The 19,372-nt window shown below is 43.3% G+C and overlaps 1 protein-coding gene across 2 annotated transcripts in view; it reads left to right on the plus strand.

Annotated features, from left to right (window-relative positions):
- The window catches only part of LOC130107815 (TOX high mobility group box family member 2-like), a 69,813-nt gene that overhangs the window by 39,597 nt on the left and 10,844 nt on the right, over positions 1 to 19,372 (plus strand). For both annotated transcript variants that reach the window (XM_056274577.1, XM_056274578.1), the window contains one exon: positions 4,871 to 4,951. In XM_056274577.1, coding sequence (XP_056130552.1) covers positions 4,871 to 4,951 — 81 coding nt within the window. The remainder of the gene's footprint in view (positions 1 to 4,870; positions 4,952 to 19,372) is intronic.

Here is a 19,372-nt window from a genome sequence, read left to right on the forward strand (position 1 = left end):
CACAAGTGTGTTTTCCCACCCGCCCCCCTCCATCCCAACCCACTTTATACGCAGGACTTTGGAGGCCGTCTGTCCCCTTTATTTGCAGTTAATTTTTGCCGCCTTCACCGGGGCTCTTCACCATGAATCTTCATTTCGCTGCTGACACCCTTGAATGTGAATTCCTCATTTCCTGTCTTTTTATTTATATCTGTTGCCTGGTGATTTGATCATGCTGGGAATACAAGATTAGCAATTGCCTTGTCCTTGGTCTCGCCTCAAGGACATCTGCTCCTGAAATGTTATTGTTTGTGCGTTTTAACTCCTCGTGTCCTGGCTCCTTTTTCACCTGAAGAGGTTATGCTTGAGCTGTGCAACCAGCCGTGGCTGGTGCCGTTATTGATGCCGTTTCTCTCTCTCTCTCTCCCCTTCATGTTCTCCCCCCCCCCCCCACTCTGCTCTTTCCTCCCCTTGTCTCTTTTTCTATCTCTCTGTGCACAATGTGTCCTTCAAAGTGTTACCTGGGAATCGAGGCTGACTAACAAAAGGCCAATCACATCCTTAAATAATGTGTCACTCCTCAGCTTTTTTTTTTTATTCGGTTTTGCATTCACGTGTTTAATCAAACACGTCACCTATTACTGGCACATCACTTTCTGGTGATGATGTCATGGTGGAATGAGGTATAGCGGTGCTGTCTGGATCTGCAATGCATGTGCAATAACATTCTGATTGCACTAATTATACTCAATGAGTAACACTGTCACTGATTCCAGGACCAAATGTGACGTGATAGGTTGCCATAATAGTGAAACTACTCAGTACAATGTTGATACTTGTAGAAAACAGAATCAGAGCATTCGGTCAATCAATCGACCCACTTCGTTTGCCCAATAAGTTTTGACATAAAATGAATTTATCTACGGGTCATTGCAGTGAGCTGTGGACATACCACAGAATGAAAAAGTAATTTAAATATTGTAAATATGATCTGAAATATGTTGCTGTTCTCTGTCTATTACAAACTTGGATGTTCCAAATCTGTAATCGATACAAATACTAATCCCCCCACCCCGCTGCAGTGGAATTAATTAACAGAGCTCTTAGAGGAACTTGTACACCTTTTGTTTCTACAGCGATGTTTCCTTCGTTTTCGTTTTATGTCTTGTTGTTAGCCTGTCTGTTCTGCATCATGGTTTTATACTGCAACCAAATTGTTCTTTTGGGATTACAATAAAGAATTGTACTGAACTATCTATCTATCTATCTATCTATCTATCTATCTATCTATCTATCTATCTATCTATCTATCTATCTATCTATCTATCTATCTATCTATCTATCTATCTATCTATCTGTCCGTCCATCATCTATCTATCTATCTATCTATCTATCTATCTATCTATCTATCTATCTATCTATCTATCTATCTATCTATCTATCTATCTATCTATCTATCTATCTATCTATCTATCCATCAAATCCTTTGAATTATTTGTGCTTATGTTCCAGGGTTCTCACACTACTTGCCTCTTGTTCACATTGATTTAACAACACGTTACATCTGATTTTTGCACAACATCCAACCAAGAGTGTTCCATCAAGACCATCTGGCACGAAAAAATCCTGTACCTCAGACATTTCCAATATATGTCCCGGCAAGATCTCTTATCTGTCTTCAGCTCGGCTCCTTGTGCCACTGATGAATGCCGTTAACGTGCAGCATGTGCGGTCACGTGCACAGTGCAGGAGTGATGAGGTGCGCTCCGTGATGTCAGAGTCAGACCCGCCGGAGCCGCGCGGGAGCACCACAATGTAAACACAGTCCTCCCAGTTTGTTTTAACTGGACGGCGGCCTCTGTTTCCAATTACCTGTAGTACCTCTGAAACGCGCCACTAAGCAGAATTCACATGAGAGCATTTTGAAGGCAACGTGTTACATTACTGTACTTTTTTCCCCCCGACAACAGCAACAATCAGGAGTATCGGCGTCTTGATTTGTGATCTTTATCTTTTCTTTTTTCTTTCCTTCTTCAAGTGTGTTTGGTTAGCCTGGGTTCACTTTTTTCTTGTTCCGGTTCTGCTGAAGTTTATTCTTCCACGGAGGCCTTGAGTTTGTTATAACAAAGTCTCTTTTGTCTCGTGTTTATGTTCAAATCTCCCCCTTTTATCGGGGTATGTTGGAGGACTTTATGGTATGCAGCACTTTTAATTCCCAATGGCCTTCTTGTTTTTGTGGGGTGAGATCAATGCGTTTTATTATTTTTTTCCATTTATTTTCCATTTGTTCATTTATTTATTTATTTTCTGCTTGGCTGTGCTATTCCTCAAGGTGACTACACGTTAAAGATGCCCCAGAAAGAAAAAGGGAACGCTTTCCCCTTGTTTTCGTTGTGAGAGATTAAGATCAATTCACAGTTTCACTGCTGTGGGGGAGAAAACGTGATGGAGGAGAAAGCTCTGTTTAATTTAATTAAGTCTGCTGTGACGGAGCGGTACATCATTGAAAGGTCACAGAGAGAGAGAGAGGGAGAGAGAGAGAGAATTGTCACTTTGTCTAAACGACAAGCTTTCACTTCGAACCCCCCGGTCAGGGTGAACTGCTTCACTATCCATCTGTTTCTCAGTCTGTTTTTCTGCCACTTTGTCTCCCTTTTTAATGCAGTCATCGCTCTTCTTTCTCTTTGTTGTTGTTGTTGTAGTCGTTGTTGTTGTTGTTGTTATGTTTAGTGTTTCCCTCAGTTGCACCTTCTTACCGTTCCGACATCTCCCGCGTCCCTGTTTTCTTTTTCCTCCTCTCTCCCACTCGCATCGTCACCTCCCGTCCTCCTTCCTTTGTCTCTCTTATCTTCTCCCTTTTTTCCTGCCTCTTCCTCCTCCTCCATCCTCCCTCAACCCCCCCCTCTCTTTCTTCCTCTCCTCCTCCTGCTCCCCTGCTCTCCTTCACCAGTTCACCTGCTCAGTCTTTGGGACAGAGGGGTAAAGCGATCCCCTCTGGTGTCGGTGTTGGGTTCGGCGTCATTGTCTCCCGTAATTAACCGGTTATCAAACAAGAACGTTCCATTAAGGTACAATTAAGGGCTGATTCAGGCAGGACACCTTGGTGTCGGGATTACGATAGAGGCATATGCTAAACCCCCCCCCCCCCGCCGCTTTGTTATCCTTAATTCACGGCGACCTGCAGCCTCTGACGGCTTCAACCGCTAATGAATCCACTCACTTAGGAATAATTAGACGTCCTTAGGCATGGTAATTTATTTAAAAGTGTCCGTCGTTGCGCAAATCATTAGCCGTGTTAAATTAATTTGAAATTAAAGCTGCTGGGAGTGCCCGGGGGTTCATTGAAGAGGCAGCCATGTTATTATCAATATTTAAGGGGTTGAGGTAAGGTTGCCCCTTTCCTTCTTTTGTTTCTTTATCAGTGGAGACAATGTGTGGCACTCTGTTGTCTTTTTTTTTTTTTACCAAGGATTAAGAGTTTTGTTATAAAATCTTCTTTTTTTTCTTTTTTTTTTGTATCGCTGTCTTCCGTTCTTGTGTTTGGACTTCTTCGTCTAATCCATTCTTGTCCCAGATGTAACAGAATGGATATTGTGGAAGGGAAATAATAGAATATTGTAAATGTATAATTGAGTAGATAAACATCGGCTGTTTGGGCACGAGATTGCATCCATCCTCATCTCAGTCTGTTTGTTTGCCTGTGTGTGTGTGTGTGTGTGTGTGTGTGTGTGTGTGTGTTTGTTTGTCCATGTGTGTGAGCAGTCATTGTGCATCTATGTGCGTGTTTGTGTTTCCCTGTGTGTGTCTATGTATTTATGTGTGTGTAAAGGTGTCCATGTGTATGTTTGTGTGTTTGTTTGTCCGTGTGTGTGTGTATATGTTTGTGTGTGTGCTTACTGTACGAGCTCTGCTGCCTATGTGCATTTGGCAACACATGAATGCTTAATGCCCCCCCCCCCCCTTGAAAGCGATGACCCTCCTCTATGGAGCCTCAGACACTCTGGCATGGATAATTACCCACTGTGGTCGTAAGAAATGCAGTCGTCCTCGTATTCAAACACGCCGAAGGATCCGCAATCTGAGTCTTCCATTATCGATTTAAGGGTCTGACTTTTTTTTTTTTTTGGCTGCATGTTTTTTCTCAGCATTAAACAGGAAACGGGAGCGCTGAGGAGGCCGTGACTGGCCTGCGATGACATCAGCTTGAATCCCCTGTCTTAACGCATCATCAGAGGTTCATTCATGGGAGCTCAGACTGCCTCCTCGCTAATGCTGTTTGGAATATTATTTTTTTTGCCTCCCTTTCCTTTTCCTCGTTCGAATGCTTTGATGGGACGTCAGCTCCGATTAAGAGACGGGCGGCGGCTCTTAATGGAGGGAGAGACCGAGGGGCAGAACAACAAATGACGAACGGCTCCTCCCCCCCTCATTTAGCCCGCATAGTTGTAATCTAATCTCACTGTAGTCTTAACGTCGCACCCAAACCATTTTTATTGGCATCTGGAAATGTTTGTGAAAAATAAGATTCAAATCCAATTGCCATGTCATTGTGTTCATGTCTCCTCACAGAGATATACATCCATCTGATGCATTTAGTCTGTCTGTCCGTCCGTCCTCCGTCTGTCTATCTATCTATTTATACTTCCTTCTATTTATCTATCTGTCTGCTTGTGTCTGTTGGTCTATCTATCTGTCTATTTATACATCCTTGTATCGGTCTGTGTATCTGTGTGTGTGTCTATCTCACATATCTGCACCGCCCTGGGGTCAGACAGTCAAACTGTACCTACCATGATCCTGCCCCTATTCTTCATTGTGGACCGCAGAGTCATTTTAGCCTTTGGCGTCACCTTGTAATCAGACGTTGTTGTTTATGTGTTTGCTCCTGCAGGGCTACAAGAGGAAAACAGAGGCTGCTAAGAAGGAGTACCTGAAAGCCCTGGCCGCCTACAGAGCCAGTCTGGTTTCCAAGGTAACCACAGGGGGTCATGTCTTTGATATACATGGGTCAGCGGCGATATAAGGGATGATAAATTAGATGGAGAATTCCTCCTGCTCCCATCCCAGGAAGGGGGGCTGCTCACTACACTGAGACAAGGTGGGATTGTGTGTGTGGGTGTGTATGTGTGTCTGTGTGTGCGTGCGTGCTCAGAGGAGAACAATGAATATTAGGCCTCAAACACACCCAATTTACAACCTGGGGAGAAATGAATAGTAAGAGTGTAGTGTTTGTGCCTTTTGTGTTGTGTGTGTGTGTGTGTGTGTTTTTTTGTGTGTTTGTGCATACGTGTGCACACTCTCGCCTGCTCGTGCACCGCACATTTAACAGCGGGAGTGGACATTACCTTACCACAGAGTTAGCATTACCTGCATTTGGCCCCCCCCCCGGAGCTCCGGCCCTGCCTCGCTCAGACCTGCTGCTGTTTCTTTGAGGCGGGTTGCTTCAGGATAAGCCCGCAGCATCTTCTAATGTTGTAATCCTAAATGATACAACCACAGATGAGGCCACTGCACAGGCGTGGATGGAGTTTTGGTTGGAAAAGTTAAAAGGGATGCTTTTTTTATGCCCTTAATTTCATATTTTTACATTTTCTTTTTTTTCTCCCCCAAAGCGACTTAAAGGGGAGTCAGAAATTAGAAGATGAATGTGCGTGTCAACCTACAGGCGACTTAGAAAACTGAACAGTAATCATCCCATTCCATTCCATTATCCAAGCTGCTTATCCTACTTAGAGTCACGGGATGCTGGAGCCTATCCCAGCAGTCATTGGGCGGCAGGCGGGGAGACACCCTGGACAGGCTGCCAGGCCATCACAGGGCCGACACATTCACACCTAGGGGCAATTTAGTACGGCCGACTCACCTGACCTACACGTCTTTGGACTGTGGGAGGAAACCGGAGCACCCGGCGGAAACCCACGCAGACACGTGGAGAACATGCAAACTCCACACACAGGACAACCCAGGATGACCCCCAAGGTTGGACTACCCCGGGGTTTGAACCCATGACCCTCTTGCCGTGAGATGACCGTGCTAACCACTGCGCCACCTTGCCGCCCAAACAGTAATCATATCTTAGCCAAATGCGCATGTCATGTCATCTGCTAACGGTGTATCAGGTTCACCAGGGGTAGATTACCAATAGTGATCAGTATGACAGGAGATTCAATTTACAAATTTGCAACACAACACCACAAATCAATGATCGTATGCTGAAAACCCGTATCACAGACAAAACATTTTTTACGTCTTATTTGCATTTCCCAAACTACATTAAATACAAACATTTTGTCATGTGGAGATGAGGCGTGTCAACAATTTATGAAATGTTTAATACTATTTGATCTGTGATAGAGCCACATGCAATATCAACATTTTAGACATTAAAAAATGCAAATCCACGCTACTAGTAACACTTATTACGACAGTTAGTATAGTTAAAATCCCAGCAGTCCCCAGCAGTCTGCTGGGATAGGCTCCAGCATCCCACGACCCTAATTAGGATAAGCGGCTTGGATAATGGATGGAGTATAGTTAAAATGATAAATGTTTTCATTTCATGGTGACTTGTTTTCATTCAGTGACGCCAAACCGGAAACAAGCAGCCCGCATGATACAAAAATGAAACACAACACGTGGCGTTTTTGACCAATAGCCGGAGAGCGTTTATTGGAGGAAACAGAAATACACTCCCCGTAAGATGGTGATTGTGATTAACCGTCGATCTCCCAGACCCTGGCCATAATCTTAAAAAATTACTTAAAACATTTTTAAAGTCTGAAAATTTAAAAAAATAAGACTTAATTAAGTTTACACGATTCCTGTGTGTTACATTCATTAGGCCTCAATCTGTCTTACTAACTTACTAAATTATATTTAATATATTATTAATATATATATAAAGTTGTTTAAAGAAATACTCAATACTCAAAAGTGCTCAACAAATAAGGAGCAAAATGGCATGAAACAGGCTTGTACTGTCTCATAAAGAATGTACTTGTCTCACTCACTGGATTATATATATATATATATATATATATATATATATATATATATATATACACACTCACTGGCCACTTTATTAGGTACACCTTGCTAGTACCGGGTTGGACCCCCTTTTGCCTTCAGAACTGCCTTAATCCTTCGTGGCATGGATTCAACAAGGTACTGGAAACATTCCTCAGAGAGTTTGGTCCATATTGACATGATAGCATCACGCAGTTGCTGCAGATTTGTCGGCTGCACATCCATGATGCGAATCTCCCGGTCCACCACATCCCAAAGGTGCTCTATTGGATTGAGATCTGGTGACTGTGGAGGCCATTTGAGTACAGTGAACTCATTGTCATGTTCAAGAAACCAGTCTGAGATGATTCGCGCTTTATGACATGGCGCGTTATCCTGCTGGAAGTAGCCATCAGAAGATGGGAACACTGTGGTCATAAAGGGATGGACATGGTCAGCAACAATACTAAGGTAGGCTGTGGCGTTGACACGATGCTCAATTGGTACTAAGGGGCCCAAAGTGTGCCAAGAAAATATCCCCCACACCATTACACCACCACCACCAGCCTGAACCGTTGATACAAGGCAGGATGGATCCATGCTTTCATGTTGTTGACGCCAAATTTTGACCCTACCATCCGAATGTCGCAGCAGAAATCAAGACTCATCAGACCAGGCAACGTTTTTCCAATCTTCTATTGTCCAATTTTGGTGAGCCTGTGCGAATTGTAGCCTCAGTTTCCTGTTCTTAGCTGACAGGAGTGGCACCCGGTGTGGTCTTCTGCTGCTGTAGCCCATCTGCCTCAAGGTTCGACGTGTTGTGCGTTCAGAGATGCTCTTCTGCATACCTCGGTTGTAATGAGTGGTTATTTGAGTTACTGTTGCCTTTCTATCAGCTCGAACCAGTCTGGCCATTCTCCTCTGACCTCTGGCATCAACAAGGCATTTTCGCCCACAGAACTGCCGCTCACTGGATATTTTCTCTTTTTCGGACCATTCTCTGTAAACCCTAGAGATGGTTGTGCGTGAAAATCCCAGTAGATCATCAGTTTCTGAAATACTCAGACCAGCCCGTCTGGCACCAACAACCATGCCACATTCAAAGTCACTTAAATCACCTTTCTTCCCCATTCTGATGCTCGGTTTGAACTGCAGCAGATCGTCTTGACCATGTCTACATGCCTAAATGCATTGAGTTGCTGCCATGTGATTGGCTGATTAGAAATTTGCGTTAAAGAGCAGTTGGACAGGTGTGCCTAATAAAGTGGCCGGTGAGTGTATATTAGCCCTGTGATAGCCAGGGTGTCTCCCCGCCTGCCGCCCAATGACTGCTGGTATAGGCTCCAGCATCCCCGCGACCCTGAGAGCAGGATAAACGGTTTGGATAATGGATAGATGGATGGACATATAACATTATTTTATATTTGTTATTTGTATGCCTAACACAGACACATACAATTATTAACCACTGAACAAAGTGAATTTGTTGCAGTTCAAAGAAACTGACAACATGCCATGTTGTGCAAAATTTACCAGTGTCCCAAAATATGAAATGCAAATGATGATGTGTGTCAGAACAAGATATAGAGGACTCCCCACTGTAAAGTATAGAGGTCTAGTCTTGATCAAGAGCTCAACAGTGTTTCCAAGATGGCGCTCAAGTGAAACGACTATAGAGGGGCTTTGGGGTCATTTCCCTGACTAAATCAGAGAATAAGAACATAGAAGTGTATCTTTTTACACTTTCACTGCAAAACTACACAATATGTTCTGTTTGTATTTCATCTGCTGCAGTCCTGCAGCGTTAACATGGCTGGCGACACGTTTCCACCCATTCTTTTTTAGTGCATTTCTTCCCATTCCTCTATTTCCGCATAGTCTTCAATACAAACCATAAATTGCATTAGCATATAGCAGACTCTTCCCCCAGCCAGCCTCCTTTTTCCTTCCTTGCTTCCTCCCTCCTTCAGCACACTTCCTCCCACGTTCACGGGCCCAAAACAAGCACCTTGATTAAGGCATGAATAGTTCATTCATCTGCCCCTTCACCATGGCACACTTAAACTAAAGCCTGTTCTCATCACTTGTTCTGTGTCTAATTAGACATTCACGTCAGATCCTCCATACTGGAGCTTGATTGAGGCTATATGTCGGTAGACTGGAAGCCATTGAAGGAAGAGATAGAGGGAGAGATTGACAGAAATAAAACTGCAAAAGCTACTCTTATTCACGGCCAGCCAATGTGAGCGCAAAACTCCATGTTGTTATTGAAAATGTCTCCCTCTTTTTTTATTATCGGAGAGGGAGCCTTTTCAAAACAGAAATTGGAGTGGGTGGGACTGGAGGTTAATTGGACCGTCATTTGAAGGAATCACATCCTTTGGGTGCACCTGTTGCCTTTTTGGTTTGTGACACGTCAGTTTGTTTAGGAGGAGTAGGGGGGAAAAAGATCCTGACTTATTTCATGACCATCCTCTTGGGTTTATTTGAAAGCACAAAATCCAAATACGAAGTCTCATGTGCAAATGGTTGGATCACAGATGTTCTCCTATCTCTACACCCCATTAACGTTTCCCAAGTCCAGTTTATTTATATAGCCCAAATTCACAGGGTAGTCGCGAAGGGCTTTACAATCAGTACAGTATACAACTGTATGCAACATACGACGACAGACACTCTCTATCCTTAAACGTGAATGGAGAAAAACTCCACAAGAAAAACCTTATCAGAAAAAGAAGGGAGAAACCTCAGGAAGAGCAACAGAGGAGGGATCCCTTTTCCAGGATGGACAGACATGCAATCGTTGTCAAATGCATGAAAAACACAAAAATAACTGAATTATAACGTAACATCATAGATTACACAGACCGAGGTAATACATACAGTTAATGCATAAACTTTAACACATTAAAATGTGCTGGGTAATAAACTTGTAAAGAGAGCGCAAGGCAAATGTAGTGAGTCTGTGTCCATCCAAGACAACATCAGGAACCCCACAGATGCACTGAAGAGCTGGAGGGCCCCGCACCACAAAACCAGCTCTGCTCAGTGGGGCCCTGCTGAGAGAAGAGACTTCACATACACACAAGAAGTGAGGCAGACTTCAACACAGCATTCACACAGAGAGAGAAAGAAGACGAGAGAAGTGATGAGAGTGAAGCCGAAGTTGTCATAGCTAAAACAAATACAATTTTAAACAAGATCAGCACAAATAGTAGCATAAATCTCCAGGAGGGAGGAACTGTGACCAAGGGAAAACAGGACACATCACAAACATCAGGCGGTTGAAAGAGAGACAAAGAGAGGATGATCCATGGTCATCAGATATTCCATAAAGGAAGAAAAATTGTCCTGGAAATCGAGAAGGAGATAGATAGATAGATAGATAGATAGATAGATAGATAGATAGATAGATAGATAGATAGATAGATAGATAGATAGATAGATAGATAGATAGATAGATAGATAGATAGATAGATAGATAGATAGATAGATAGATAGATAGATAGATAGATAGATAGATAGATAGAAAGAGAGCAAGAGAGAGAGAGAGGGACAGGTGCACAACATGGGCACTCACTCATGTGCTCAGAGATACAAACAGAAGGTTAGGATGGTGAGATGCATTCAGAAAGATTAGATACATTCTCGTCAGCAGGACAAAACCAACAGGTTACTGCTAAGACCTACAGTTATAAATACATTGAGACTGAGGCTTTCCCAAAAGAGGATAGTTGTGACAAAGCTCTGAAGAAAGTCAAACTATCAAAGAAATAAGACAACTAGTTGAAAGCTAATGAGAAAAAATGGCTTTTCGGTTTAGATTTGAAAGAGTTCACAGTCAGATTCTTTAATGGTGGCCGGAAGACTATTCCAAAGAAAGGGGGCATGGTAAGAGAAGGCTCTGCAGCCTGCAAACGTCTTTTTTACTCTAGGGACAGAAAAGAGTCCTGCAATTTGAAAACAGAGGGCACAAGAATGTGCATAAGGCTGTATAAGGGCTGACAAATATGAAGGCCAAGCCCATTAAGTATTTCATAGGTTAAAAGTAGCACTTTAAAGTCAGATCTAGTATGAACAGGGAGCCTGTGAAGGAAGGCTAGAATCAGAGTGATATAGTCAAACTTTGTTTGTATTAATTAATATTCTAGCAGCAGCATTTTGAATCAGCTGAAGGTTTTTAATGTTTAGCGCATGGCAGGCCGGAAAAAGGGACATTGCAGTAACCTGCAGTAACATGGCAGAGTTGAAGATGCTGAGCTTATCATTGGAAGTGATGAAGAAGGACAGGGTTAGGAATGAGTATATTAGAGGGACAGCTCAGGTTGGATGGTTTGGAGACAAAGCAAGAAAGGCAAGATTGAGATGGTTTGGAAATGTGCGGAGGAGAGATGCTGGGTATATTTATTGGGAGAAGGATGCTGAATATGGAGCTGGCAGGAAAGAGGAAAAGAGGAAGGCCAAAGAGGAGGTTTATGGATGTGGTGAGAGAGGACATGCAGATGGCTGGTGTGACAGAAGAAGATGCAGAGGACAGGAAGAAATGGAGATGGATGATCCACTGTGGCGACCCCTAACATGAGCAGCTGAAAGTAGTAGTAGCAGTAACCTAATCTGGATGAAACAAAAGCATGGATCAGGATCTCAGCATCAGCCATGGACAGACTGGATTCCAGCGATGTTTTGTAGTTTGAAAAAAGAGGTCTTGGTGATTTCTCTAATGGGAAATTCAAAAGATAAGGATTGATCAAAAATAACACCAACATTTTTGGCTGTGGTACTTTGGGAGATAACACAGTTGTCAAGGGATACTGTTGCTTGGTTATAAAGGAGACTTTGTCTTGCAAGGCCAACAACCAGCATCTCAGTTATTTCAGAATTAAGTTGTAAGAAATTAGATGACATCCAATTTTTCACTGCCAACAAGCAAGCCTCTAGATTTCTTTTTTTTAATTATTTTATTATTATTATTATTATTTGGCATTTTCTACCTTTATTTGATAGCAGTAGTAGAGAGAAACAGGAAAGGCAAGGGAGAGAGAGGGGATAACATGCAGCAAAGGGCCCGGGCTGGATTCGAACCCTGGCCGCTGCAGTAAGGACTCAGCCTTATGTGGTACACACTCTACCAGGTGAGCCACGGAGGGGGCCCGGTGCCTCTAGATTTCTGATATGAGAATAGTTGTCTGACTTGATGTAGCTGAATATCATCAGTGTGGCAGTAGAAATTTATTCCATAGCTCCGTATAATATGGCCAAGAGGAGAGATGTAATGGAAAATAGCAAAGGACCAAGAACTGAGCCCTGAGGTACGCCATATTTCACCGCAGAGAAATCAGATCTAACATTACCATGAAAGACACAGTCTTCTGAAACACCTAGGTAATTCTTATGGTGGTCCAAAAGTCTACCATGATCAGTGTTGTCAAAAGCTGCGGCTAAGATCAAGCAACAGTAGCACCAATGTGGAATTGGAATCTATAGAACTCAAAATGTTGTTCACCATTTTGAGTGCAATTTCAGTGGAATGACAGGCTGTAAATGCAGATTGAAATGGTTCAGATAAAGTTGATCTGCTACAACTCCTTCCAAAATTTTGGAAATGAAAGGTAGGTTGGAGATTGGTCTATAGTTATTGAGAACCCCTGGATCAAGATTTGGTTTTAAAATAGGTTTAACTATGGCAGTTTTAAAACTAGTAGGAACACTGGCAGAGGTAAAAGACGAATTTATAATATTCAGTATTGGGGGACCCAGGAACCACCAAAGCTCTTTGAAAAGTTTAGTTGGGAGGGGTCAAGAAGGCAAGTTCTGGGTTTGGCTGCCAAAGCCAGCTTGGACAATGTTTCCAGTGTGACAGTCTCAAAACATGAAAGCACAGCTAACGAGGAATGTTTAAAATGACCAACAAGCTGTCCCCCTGCAGCTATTATATCAGAGATGCTTCACTGTGACAATACTCCCTTGGCTACAACGAGCTGGAGTGTATGCACCATACAGGGTATGCTGGGTAAATCCACATCCTTCGTGCCCTTTGACATGTTCTTAGCATTATCCCTTAGAATAGCATGTACCTTTCCTCTTGGGATTCCCCAGGATTGGAACATGTCACTGAATGCAACAGCCAGCGCCCCTACTGTTTATGACTGTGTGAATTCTTTACAATAAAGAACAACGTTGTGTTGTTTGAAGTTTTGATCAATAAAGTGCACGGTTAAGCTTAACAGGGACATGGGACATGCACTCGAATTCCAGATGTCACTTGCAAAATTAATTGATGTGACGTTGTCCTTTAAATTGCTTTCAATATGTGTATACACTGTTTGGTATAACTGCGGCAGGCGCACGTCTGAAGTATTTACGCCCTGGAAGGATATAGCGTGGATCCAAGTAGGTAATAAGGCGTCGGAACCCTTCATCTTCCACTACAGAAAGAGACTGCTGATCAAGGCCAATGAATTCCATTTATCTTGGCTGATATTTCTTTTGACTTCTTACTGTCGCTGCTATAAGGTTCTTGCCGTTTAAATGTCTCCCTGACTGGGTGTCCAGGTAGTGTAGCGGTCTATTCCATTGCATACCAACATGGGGATCGCCAGATCAAATCCTTGTGTTACCTCCGGCTTGGTTGGGCATCCCTACAGACACAATTGGCTGTGTCTGTGGGTGGGAAGCCGGATATGGGTGTGTTCTGGTCGCTGAACTAGCGCCTCCTCTGGTCGGTCGGGGCACTTGTTCAGAGCGGACTGTGGGGAATAGCATGATCCTCCCACGCGCTAAGTCCCCCTGGCGAAACTCCTCACTGTCAGGTGAAAAGAAGCGGCTGGCAACTCCACGTGTATCGGAGGAGGCATTTGGTAGTCTGCAGTCCTCCCCGGATTGGCAGAGGGGGTGGAGCAGAGACCTGGATGGCTGGGAAGAGTGGTGTAATTGGCCAAGTACAATTGGGGAGAAAAAGGGGGAATTTTTTTTTAAGTTTTCCCCTGAGTGACGGAAGACTGAATTGCTAAAGGGTTAACTCGACATTTGCGCTGGCTTGCCTTTCATACTCGCTGTATTCTTTGACATGACGAATTCTCAAATGTCTAATGAGGTTTGTGGTAATAAAATGTCGTTGTTGCGTTCCACCACGAGGGATTTCTGCTTCACACACATTGTATATAGCTACTTTATTGTCTTTTTCAGACACCTTGTAGAACTGCCAGACCAGTGAAGCCATTTTAGCAAGCTTCTTTTGCTGCACACGGAGAAATGTCTGATATATTTTTGTCATCTGATCAGCTGTTCTGATCGGCCTTTATAGAGAGCTCCAATCAAACTATTTAGAGGGAAAATTGGCCGATAATGATCGGCGGCCGATCGATTGGAGCAGCCCATCCTTTTCTTTGCTGCTCCCATTAGGGGTCGCCACAGTGGATCATCTGTTTTCATCTCTTCCTGTCCTCTACATCTTCCTCTGTCACACCAGCCACCTGCATGTGCTCCCTCACCACATCCATAAACCTCCTCTTTGGCCTTCCTCTTTTCCTCTTCCCTGGAAACGCAATCTTCAGCATCCTTCTCCCAATATAACCAGCATCTCTGCTCTGCACATTTCCAAACCATCTCAATTTTGACTCTCTTGGGGTGCCCCGGTGGTTCACCTGGTAGAGCGTGTGCCACATAAGGCTGAGTCCTTACCGCAGCAGCATGGGTTCGAATTCAGCCTGGGCCCTTTGCTGCATGTATGTATTTCTCTCTCTCCTGTCTTTCCTGTCGTTCTCTGTCTACTATCTCTATCCAATAAAGGCGGATATGCCACAAAAAAAAATCTTGCCTCTCTTGCTTTGTCTCCAAACCATCCAACCTGAGTTGTCCCTCTAATGTACTCAGTCCTAATCCTGTCCTTCTTTGTCACTCCCAATGAAAATCTTAGCATCTTCAACTCTGCCACCTCCAGCTCCACCTCCTGTCTTTTCCTCAGTGCCACTGTCTCCAAACCATATAACATAGCTGGTCTCACAACCATCTTGTAAACCTTCCCTTTAACTCTTGCTGGTACCCTTCTGTCGCAAATCACTCCCGTGCAAATCACTCCCGACCCTCTTCTCCACCCACACTCTTCTCTCCATTACTTAGAACAGTTGACCCCGATACTCAGAATGAATACTCAGCTGAAACAAGTATCAGGTATGGATAATGTACTTTTGTGTATCTGTGTCCACGTTGTTCTGTGATAGGCCAGCCACACACAGCGCTCCTCCCCTACCCAGACCATATAGTTCACTGCTGCTGCGCCACACAAACACAATCTTGCCAGTCATCACAGCCACTCCATCCACAAGGATTAGCAGCTCGCCACTCTCACTGCTCCTACACTGGTTAGGTTTTCTTCCCTCAGCTCACTCCTACCCCAGTTTGTAAAATATCTTAAGTCAACCAAGTTACTTGGTGAACTTAGCTCATATCGCACACAGTGCTTTTGACAAGAATACAGTTGCAAGGCTGAATGCATTTCCATGTTGGATCACCAACACGGGCTGTTTGCATAAATCACCCAGGTTCACACCGTCAGTTCATTTAAAAATAAATAAATAAATAAGAAACCAGAGTAACGATCTACGCTGCAAACAAATACCAGGCTAAATCTTTCATTGTGTACCTATAGGACATAACTACTTATTTGACCACACACACACACACATCCATTACTTGGGGAACACACAAAGTACATTATTATTTTTCTTTTCTTTCTTTTTTTTTTTAATATGGCTGGTCATGCACTGAGTGCCTGACATTTTTTCTCACTGTGGCGCATAAAAATAAATAACAGTATTAATATTATTAATAATAAATAACAGTATAAATATTACAAGTTAAGGCTTTAAATATATCGGCTTTGTTTATAGCCTATAAATATTAGGATATCTATTGAACTATTACATAGCCTACATGTTTGACTGCACAGACACACACACACACACACACACACACACACACACCACATAAATAACATTGTGTCTTACTTTGTGTAGAAATTTAAAAAAAATGTTAAATAAAAAAAGCCCTAGGTTCACACACGCAAACATCATACTGTTTAAATTTCCATCCATCCATTATCGAAACTGCTTATCCTGCCCTCAGGGTCGCGGGGATGCTGGAGCCTATCCCAGCAGTCATTGGGCCGTAGGCGGGGACACACCCTGGACAGGCCACCAGGCCATCACAGGGATTTAATTTTTAAAAAGTGAAACAAAAATATATAAAAAAGAAAGTTATGTCGAGTATAAAAACTCTAGTTCAAGGATTTTACGTCATACCTCTTAATACAATACATGTGTTCATTGATTCAGTGAAGTTTATCCATTCAAGTTTATAAAAAGCTTGTTCTGTAACTAGTTCTCTTACTCTTGTGATCAAACACATTGATCTGGAGCTCAATTCTGAAGTTGTCCTGTAAACAATAAATGTAGCAACTTTTCATCAACCCATATCCATTTAAGGCTTAAAACACCAACTTCCTGTTAAGCCCAGCCCACTTCCTGGTTAAGCCCCGCCCATTCAGAGTACAGCTACAGATCATTTAGTTGGTTGAACAGATACGAACACAGAGAATGGTGTACTCGCTCATCCCTACTGACACAGCAGGATGTAAGAGGAGAGACGGCCAGATCAGAAACAACTACACCACATGCTAGAATCAGATCAGAGTGTTGCCACGGCGATGGGTGGCATTGCGCACATATCGAACAAAACCAAAGGTATCAAGAACTGCCAAAAAAGCCTTACTAAGAGGATCAGATGTTTTATATAGATGGAAATTGAAATCACCAAGGATTAAGATATTGTCAGCAATGTCTTGAAATAAGTCCGTGAAGTCATCTAAGAATTGGGAATAGAGCCCAGATGGCTGCTAGAGAACAACAAGGTAAAATGGAAGGAGTCCATTAACCTAGATAGAGCTGTTTGCAGCTGGTGCAGAGAGAGACATGACTAACACCTCAAAAGATTCAAATGTAGTTTCGGATTTTGAGCCAAGATTAAAGATGTGATAAATTAGGGAAACACCCCCATCTTGTTTGGTAGCTGGAGCAGCATGAGCACAAGTGTGGTCAGGCGGTGAGGCATCATGTAGTGGTAAGAATACATTTGGGTTGAGCCAAGTTTTTGCATAAGCCGAGCATATCAAAACTATGCTTCAAGATTAAGTCATTTACCAGCATGGCTTTGCTAGATAGTGATCTGATATTGACTTGAGGGCTTGTGTACTACTAGGTTTTGCTGGGATATGCCTTTGATTGAGCCTAGCAGTGGATAAGGTCATTTTAATTGGGACAAGATGTCTAAGGGTAGCAATAGAGGAATTGGGAGGCCTGCGTATGTGTTGAGGTAGAGATAAAGTTGTGATTTGGTGAGATGACTTGTGATACACATTGCCACTGCCAGAAGTAGATAAAGACATTTAGATTGTTGTGGTTAGTTTTTGGTGTGCAAGAAAACTTGCACGTGGCACGGCGGAGGAAGGAGACAGTCTCAATTTGATAAACTGCACTATCAATCTGATGACCTACACTATCAGAGTTGACCTGGCTCAACACATTGACAGATTTAGTAGAATCTAAACCCCCACTAAAATTGTGCCTAGCAGGTTCTCTAATTGCCTGCAGCTCGCCATGCCTGAAGTCCCTAATGTCAAACCTGCTATAAGCAACTACCTATATGTCTGGATAGAAGAGCAGTGCCTTCTCCAGTTGGGTGGAAGCCGTCTGCTAGCGATGCACAGGTCGACCCAAACCCGCCCGAGGGTAAGTTTACTAGAAAATATCACGGGTTCGGGCGGGTGGGTCAAAAAGTGACAAAGCAGCGCTCCAAGTAAGTTATAAATAACTTACAGAAACAATACGCTAGGCTGTGCATTACTAGCCCACCTTCTCTCCCCTCCCCCACTCTCTCTCTCTCTCTCTCTCTCTCTCTCTCTCTCTCTCTCTCTCTCTCTCTCACTCGCTCGCTCGCTCTCTCAAACACACAAAGCAGCTTTATCATCAGTCTGTGATCATGGTTCTGCTCAATGCATGTCTTTTAGAGTGTTGAGGCTTCACCTACGAGTTTTTTTCCCTAACTGGTATCCTTGGCTTTTTTTTCACTGCCAAAACGCTTTCTTGGGTCAGAAAGAAGAGGCGTGTGTGTGTGTGTGAGAGAGAGAGACAGAGTTTGTGTCTTTAATGAAGGGTTACTTGTTTTGCTGCTATTCACCAGTAAAGAACTCCATTTGGAGCAGTTCGTATGTGTATTTAGTAGCCTAGACCCAGATGCTATTAGGCTGGGAAACAACAGGCGATGCCTTGCAGTATTATGCTTAGCAAACAGCTCAAAAACGAATTAGTACAACACTGCTAACTTTGCTATAGCCTAAGCTAAATTTGGAGGTTTGCGGGTCAGGTTCGGATTTGGGTGGGTAATTAACGCATATTTTAGCGGGTCGAGCAGTGCGGATTGGCTCTCATAATGGGTCAGGTGGGTGCAGGTATTAAAAAACCCTGATCCCTTCATCAGTACCGTCCGCTTTCAGCAGGCTAGGTTTGCCCCAGGAGGAGGGTCAGTTATCTGGAAATAAAAGACACTGCGCTTTACAGAACCAAGCCAGCCAGCGGTTCAATGAAGCTAGCCTACTATGACTCTCATCAGCAACCCTCACGGACAAAGGACCAGATAGAATTAATTGATGCTGACTCATCTTTCTGCCAAGGTCACAAGTCCTAGCTATGTTTTTATTTGTGATCTCAGATTGTTTTAGCCTAACACTTGTTGGTGCCAACATGAATAGCAATGTTACTAAAACTAGTGTGTGTTTCATGTGCCTCAGTAGCCCGTTTTTGCCTACATGATTCCAGCATCATATGCGCCTGAGCAATGGAGCAAGGGGAGCAAATGCACCCCATTATTCAAGTAGGGAGAGCAAAGTTATGGTTTGCTGCCCTTATCATCATACTGTCCCTGCAATCAGGTGTCTATATTGAGGCATCCTATAGCGATGATCTTTTTACTTTTTTCAGCAACTGACAAAAACAAGTAATTAAAAATCACACATTTTTGGACCACCCTTGGAGGTGGTTCAGTCCAACCCGTCGCTGATCGTTTGCCACAGCACGCTTTGGATGTCAGTCACAGTCTGTCATGCACACAAAGGGGAGAAACATGCCATTTAGCTTAACGGCGATCACTGACTGAAAATCGAACTTAGGAAAAGCTAGGCTAGTGTATGTTGAATGAACCTACTTGGCCCACTGACTCCAGCCAAGCTTTAAATTAGCCAAAAGTAGGATTGTACTTTCGCCGAAATGCTGAACCAGTTTGCAGGTCAACGTTAGCTAACTTTGCCAGCCCGCCCACCTAAAGTTAGCTCGCTGAT

Source organism: Lampris incognitus, chromosome 2 (genome assembly GCF_029633865.1).
Source record: "Lampris incognitus isolate fLamInc1 chromosome 2, fLamInc1.hap2, whole genome shotgun sequence".
Classification (NCBI taxonomy): domain Eukaryota; kingdom Metazoa; phylum Chordata; class Actinopteri; order Lampriformes; family Lampridae; genus Lampris; species Lampris incognitus.